General features: G+C 36.3%; 1 protein-coding gene across 1 annotated transcript in view; it reads right to left on the bottom strand.

Annotated features, from left to right (window-relative positions):
• tspan4 (tetraspanin 4) overlaps positions 1-7,700 on the bottom strand; it is a 169,284-nt gene that overhangs the window by 3,354 nt on the left and 158,230 nt on the right. Inside the window, exon 6 of the mRNA XM_015391053.1 lies at positions 2,509-2,592. Coding sequence (XP_015246539.1) covers positions 2,509-2,592 — 84 coding nt within the window. The remainder of the gene's footprint in view (positions 1-2,508; positions 2,593-7,700) is intronic.

Here is a 7,700-nt window from a genome sequence, read left to right on the forward strand (position 1 = left end):
AAACTGTTTTAGCAAAATTGTATTATATGGCTCTTAAACTGTGAAATAAAGACAAAACTGAAATATAACACTGCAGTGTGCTCAGATATGAGTATGATGATGTTTTTTAGTGCGCAAAGAAATCAAATGAAATCCTTTCAGGAAAAGTAAAATTTTCACAGATTTTTTTTTTACTAAAATGTTTCTGAGCATTTCATTTTACATTTTTCTCCCGGCAGGGACTTACTTTCAAACCATATATTTAAAAGTTCATGGCTTTAACAGGATCTCTAAAAGGGTTTTTAAAATGTTCCGCCGTAGATGCTCTGGGAATTATAATAAAACACTTGGAACAATGATTGCTCCACTGTATGTTATAAATCATAACGTCACTCATTAAAGCAAACTTTGTCACATATAGACATATCAGGGGTTTTTGTACTTGATTAATAAACTGGAGCTGATAGAATGTTCTTAAAGACAAAATACCTACAGTAGGTCCTATGTTTAGAAATTTAGTTATATATATATTTAAAAATGCATACAGTCTGTGCATATTCTGAAAACAGAAAGCAGAAAAATTGATTGTTGAGACATTTAAGCATAAAATATCAGATAAATGCAGCACTATATAAACAGTTGACATATAAATAACCTATTATACATAGAGCCCCTGCAGCTATTTTTGGCAGCTCACTTGGGTTTATATTTCCCTTTTTTAAATTCCCTTGTTGTTTTTAAGGAACCAAAAGGTCACTTAGACAGCCGTGACACTTTCAATGATTTAACGAACTGTCCTTCCTCAGTGCAAAAGCTTTTCCAAAAACCTACAGACTATTTACCTGCATCTCTAGCAGCTCTCTAAAGTCTACAGCTTAATTTCCTGCTTTTTGAGAGGATTTTTTTTCTAGTGTTTTTTTTATTGTCATCACACTGTCACAAGTACAAAGCAACAAAATTCACTTTCTGCATTTAACCCATCCTCTTGGGGAGCAGTGGGTTGCCGTTGTTGCGGTGCCCAGGGAGCTGCGTGGAGGTTAAGGGTCTTTGCTCAGGGACCCAGAGTGGCAGTCAGTGGAAGTGGGGCTTGAACTCAGAACCTCAGGATTCTTAGCCCACTGCCCTAACCACTAGGTTAGGGCACTCCCTTAGGTTCCTCTTTTTTTAATATTACGATATATAATAAAAATTATATATTGTAAAAATACATGTTACTTAACCAGAAAGTACTATTTTGTACTTTTTAGGATAACACATCTTTTTCAGATAACATGTCACCAACTAACTTGCTAACAGCTATCTTTTCCTCAAAAGAAGCCCGTCTATTATAGGTAATGAACCTGAAAGTACTTGGTAAAAAGTTGCACAATTTGAAAAGTGTGAAAATTGTACAATTTAGGATTCAGTACTTGCATTTTTTTTTCTAAAAATCAGGTTACAACTGAATTAGTACTGGGTTACAACTGAGCAAATTAAAAGGAGTCATCAATAAAACCAACCTATACATCCCTGAAAAGTAAACTATATACAGCATTCTGCAGGAAAAAAAATCATACATTTGAAGAAGATACCCAAGTAGTTCTGAAACTTGTCAGTTTTAAGAAAAGAAAGGTATAAACTTCAGAGGCTACATCCTTACAAGCTGTTTTGGAGATTTTGGAAAGCAATCCATTTGTTCCAAGTGTTCATGTTTAATTTGGATAAAATACTTCAACTTTACAGGGAGCATGAGCCATGTTATATATTTCATAATGTAATGATGTAGTTTCAGTGGTTATTTCGGACGGTTTTGCATTATAATCATGTAATTTACCTGTGTTAATGTGTATTGTACACGATTACTAAAGTTTTACTGATCTTTTCAATACTATAGAGACTTTTTTTGTGTCTAAACAGCTCATTCTTGTTTTATTTTAATCAAGTATTTACGGTGCAGAAATGGAAACCTGGGATGTTATTTTTCATTTGTTTGGTTTTAATATTTCTGATTAACAAGGCAGGATGTAATGCTACCATCAGATGTTGCATTAGCAGAATTATATCAGGTTAAACCGCATCATACAGATTCTTCTACACTCAATGGCATTTGACACCCTGGGAATGATAACAGACTAATATAAGGCTGTGTCTCTGCCAACAAACACCACAGATCTTTGAGATAAATCTGCCAGTAATTACATGTTCTTTTCCGGTTTTTATTATTTCTCAAAAGGGTATTGACAGAAAATCAGCCTGCAGCATCAGGGGAGTGTTCTGAGCTTGATGTTTTCAGGCAACATGGAGTATCTACCCTCTAAGATTAGGGAAGCACATCACGAATCACTCAGCTGCAGGGGAGATAAGAGAATATTACGCAGAGCTAAGCTCTCCATGTGGTCCTCAGAGGAAGTCCTCAAACCCCCTGTGTTCAGGTCTTAACATTGTAACAGCGTAAGACTTATTAATGTCATAGACTTGAGCTCTTTTAATGTTAAATACATGAAAGAGGGAGTTTATGTGAAGGAAATTTCATTTTTGAGCTGTCATTACCTGAGTGAGAGCTGTGCATAGAGCAAAGATCCAAAGTGCCACCAGGTTCTCGTTTAGCCAGTCCTTTACTCGCTCGTAACATGGCTGTGAAGAAACACATAACCAGAGATACTAAGCAAACCTTAGCACATGAAGAGAGACTACCATGAATGTGTTTAGTGATATACACCTGTTAAAGGGGCATCTATAACTACATCTTCAGCATGAAGGTTGCACTTAAAAATAAGACATCCTGAGATTATATAGATACAAGTTACATTAACACCAAAGAAAATACACAAAATATTATCTTTGGAAAACATTGTGATTCATTACCATCTAGCAATATCCCATTGCTATGAACATTGAATGCTCCAAAAGAGTCTTACCCCTTGCATATTTATTGTTATTTTTTGTTCTCTTACCTAGTTATTTCTAATATTAAAATTAATATTTTTTAAATTAAACCATAATAACCTGAGGGAATATGAAGTGCAAAATCCAGATCTATGAGCACTGATTGACTTTTGGAAATCCAGGTTCAGTTTCTGTAGTCAGAATTAGGCTTAAATTCTGTCAGAACTATAAAATGAGATAAAAAGTACAACCCCCCCCCCCAAAAAAAAAACACAAAAAAAAAAACACATTAATCAAACAAACAGCAAGTTTTGCCTCGTATTTATGACCTACACCTGTAGCTAAAACTTGCACATCTGGATCATGACTTTAGGAGTCCAATGCGGAAGACTATCAATAGTCACTGCTGCCACCCTCTGATCATAAATCACAATCTCACAATCTTAAAGAATCCTTTAAAGAAAATCCCCCATCTGGATTATGATCTGGATCATCACCAACATTTTATGGATTGTTTCTTGGCATGAAGCACACTCTGGTAAATATTTAATTAAAATCCATTAATAAGTTATCCTGTACACAGACAGACAAACACACACACAAAGTCCTAAAAATAAAAACTCTTTTTGGAGGTAAAAACAGTCATGGAACCTTGGTTGACGTAGTGCTGGTGGAAAAGAGAAACAAAACTTTTAGCGGGAATATTCAGTGGGTTGACATACAAGTGGATGGTTTATGGAGTTGTATATCCTATTCTGGCATAGAACAAGCAAATGATTTCAGAAAAAAAAAAACAAAAAAAAAAACATGCAGCAGACAGTAAAACATGTTGGTGGTCATGTGCTGATTGCCTGCTTCAAAATAGCATTTTACTTTAATAACGGAATCATCTTTTCAGAGCTGCATCTCATACTACCTTGGATTGTCTTTGACTGGTATATTTTTTATGATTTGAAATATTCAAAACTGTCAAAAAAGCAAAATATTGATAATTGATTACGGTGTAAAAACTTAAGATCCTTTTCCTTAGAAATTATATAAGCTGTATGCAAATAGAGGATAGAAGTAATTAGAGACCTTTTTCCACCAGATCAATGATATGCGCAAGGGAAAACGATATCTATTATCTAAGCAAAGTTAGTGATTTTTTAAGTCTAAATGAAAGCAAAAACCAGAAGTGTATGGCTTGAAAGACCTTCCACTTAGTTTCATCTTAAACTATGTGTTGACTTATGATTAATACACTGCAGGAGAGACTTCCTGCTATACAAGTGTTATCAAAATAGGCTACGGCACTTATCTAATTAAATAATTAATTTTAACGTGTTCTAGTCATAGTGTTATGCTGTATTTTTCAAATCTTAGCACCTCAGGAAGCTGAGTCAGAGCCAGGAAACCAAACAATCTTTTCAGCTTTTTACTGCTGCTTGAAATGTCAGTGAACCAGAAAATATATACACCTGAAAAATGCTTCTGGGCTGGATCAATATGGAAAGTAATGCAGTGGACCTAAATTTAAGACAGGTTTGGGGGTATTTATCACACTGTTGTCCTACAGCAAGTCTCTTGGATCCCGGAGCTGCAATGGAAGTTATATAAATTTATATTTTTATGGTTATACTTCCACTGCAAGCTTCTATAAAACAGATTTGTGACCTTTCATGGTGACTTCCAGCTCAGAAATTAAGTGCCTTTACTGCCATCAAGCTCTTTATCAAAATGTTAACAACCTAAAACTATTTTTAATCAGTGTTTCTGGGTACCAAATAATTTGTTATGACAAATTAACAAACACAATGTCATTAGGCCAGGTACATAGCATAATATGGATTAAGTTCTTTGATTTTTCCAGTGCATTTAAAAGGATTTAGCCTGATTTACTTTGTCACAAACTCAAGAGGCCTGATGCAGATACTTCAACAGTCACCTGGCTCAAAGACAACCTGGCAAACAGACCACAGTTTTTTAGACTGAAGATACAACTGTCAAAGCAGGTAGACAGAAGCACAGGAGTGTACTCTGTTCACCTCCACCTTCCAGTACAAGAGAGAGTATAATCATCTGCAGAAATGCTCAGATGACTCTGCAGTTGTTGGGTGCATCAGAAATGGACAAGAACCTGAGTACAGGGAACTGGTGGATTGATTTGTGGTAGGATCTGGAAACAATTATCTGTTCCTAAATATAAGTGAATAAAGGGAGATGGTTTGGGATTCCAGAACAAACAGAGGCAAGTCAATCTGCTTCTGCAAGTCAATGTTACCATCATGGGAGAAGAGGTGGAGCTTGAATACCTCAGTCTTTACCTGGACAACAGACTGGATTGGAGACAACCTTACCAGAAAGTTTGAAGAAAGTTAGTTCTTTCGGTGTTTGCAGCAATATGCTCCATATTTTTAATATGTCTGAGAGTCTTCTCTCTTCTGCTAACATCTGCTGGGGTAGCAGCGTCAGAGTAAATGACTAACTGAATTGTTCATTAAATTTTGCTGGAGCTGACTCTCAAGCTTCTTCCTCTATGCCCCTTGCTTTTCCTAGCTAGATAATCAGTTGCTTCTTTATACTTCTCAGTAAATACCTATTTCCATCACCAGCTATCCAGGGTATAGTGTTGGGTTAGTGTCTCACTGTTTTGGTGGGGATGGTGTTATCTACACAGTTGTTATATAGTACTAACACACACAGTCATTGCACTGATGAGCTCTCAATTTGGCTGGAGAAGTGCATCCTGGTATGTAACTGCAATAAAACCTTGTGTACTTCTTCAGTCTCCTGTGACCATTCATCTTACGGTGCTCTTTATTACAAATTACCTGATAAAGGGGCTTAAAAAATAAAAATAAGATGATGTGATGTGATTTCCCAAAAGGATGTCTAACTTTAGGGGAGTGTGGTTAGAGCAGAGTGCTTGGGCTCTGAGAAGGTTTCCGGTACTCGGTTTGATCACCATGACCTGCGTTGTGGGTTGCTGAGGAAAACCCTCAACCCCTGATTGCTCCCCAGGCGCCTCACAATGGCAGCCAACTGCTCCCCAAGGGAATGGGTCAAATGAGAGTGAATTTTCCCATCGTGGGACAATAAGGGGATTTAAATTACAACTTTAGAGATTTATGAGCCTAGATTTTGAGTCCTTGATATTTCTATAAATTAAATCCAACTTTTTTTGTTTTCTCTGATACAGTAGCCCAGTGTTTCCCAACATTTTCTTGAATTGTGTACCCCTCTGGGCATTTTTCCTTACCATGAGTACCCCTTTCAGTCAAAAGTATTGATGATTGTCCAAAAGTGGAACCTACAATAACTGATTATAAAATAAAAAATGTTTTACTTAATCTTTTAACTAGAGCATTTAATTCTTAGATCTTTTATTCGAATCATCTCAGAAAAAAAACCTAAACATAAAATCATATTATCAACCTGTATTTATAAAACTGGAGCTCCTCTGAGTAAATCCCCTATAATCCAATATAAACTGGATGAATTGGGAACAAAATACTGAACAAAATCTATGGTCAGACTGCCTTAATTAGTTTTATTAACTTTCATCAAGACACCTGAGCTGCTTTGATGAGCTCAAAAACAGCTCAGCAAAACAGCTGATCCCAGGCTGTTCTCTTCATCCAGTCTGTTCCTCTGCTTGGTTTTGATGTGTGTCGAAGCTGAAGGTGAACTCAGAGAAAATCTTACTCTTTGGTTGATAAAAGCTTGTTTAATTTTTTAGACCACTAGGGGAACGAGCACCCCCTGTTGGTAATCACTGCAGTAGCCAATAAACTGTTGCAAGTGTAGCAGAGACTGAGACATATTTAAAAATCATGAGTTATTGCCACAAATGTATTTGGCTTTGCATCTGTATCTTAGCAACAGCACACCTTATGACGTCACATGTGAAGTTGGCAACATCTTGAGCAGCTTAGACCTTGAATTGATCAGACAAGGCTGTCACAGTGGTTCTACTCTACTGTAAGCTCACTGTGACAAACCTCCACAATCCTTTCACTAAAGGGTGTTGACCAACAGTTGATGATCATTTCAACTAAGAACATTTCAGAACTTCTTTCATTTTAATTCATATGAGTGAAATGATGTTTTATTTAAGGAACCAGGCTTTTGCTTTCTGGCATAGCTTTTTATTCACTACAACAGACTGGATTTAGGGGTAAAAGCACCCTTTGTAGAGATACTAACTTTTGCCAACTGTCCCTCTCCTGCACAATCATTTTATCTTTCTTAAAGCAGAGACCCATATAATTGATCTCCTCCCCAGTAGGGAGCAGTCCACATCTCCATGGTTGTACATCATGGCACTCAGAACTAGTGTAATCATTCTCTGGTTCAGCTCTTTGTTATCTCCAGTCTAAAATAAAATAACCATCCAAAAATATCGTTCAATGTCATTTAACATCTGTTGGAAGGTCTAAGCTTCTCTTTTCTACAATAATTGAGGCCCTTTTTTTCTTAAATTGGTCCCCTAATGTTTTGTCCATTTAGTTTTTTGTTGGCATTTACCATTTTCTAAATATTGTCACCAAGTTCAAATTTCCAGAGAAAGAACTTGTCTTTCATTTAGTTTAGAAAAGTAATCAGCAGAAAATTGGCGTAATACTACCCTGACAATAATTCCAGACTAACCCTTCTATTTAGAAAAGACCAACAATCAGCTTTAAAGACACATTGAGCTTTTGGTCGAAGGTGAAATACCTGATTGCAATCACAGGTATTGATTAAGCTCCAGATTTGACTTTTGGTGACAAAAGACAACAAAGTGGGCATACCAACATATCAAAATGGCCCTTAAAGCTGCAAGCATAAGCAAATTTGTCAACTGAGCCCTGAATGAATAAAAATAAAGATAA

Source organism: Cyprinodon variegatus, unplaced genomic scaffold, assembly GCF_000732505.1.
Source record: "Cyprinodon variegatus isolate N-32 unplaced genomic scaffold, C_variegatus-1.0 Scaffold22, whole genome shotgun sequence".
NCBI lineage: Eukaryota > Metazoa > Chordata > Actinopteri > Cyprinodontiformes > Cyprinodontidae > Cyprinodon > Cyprinodon variegatus.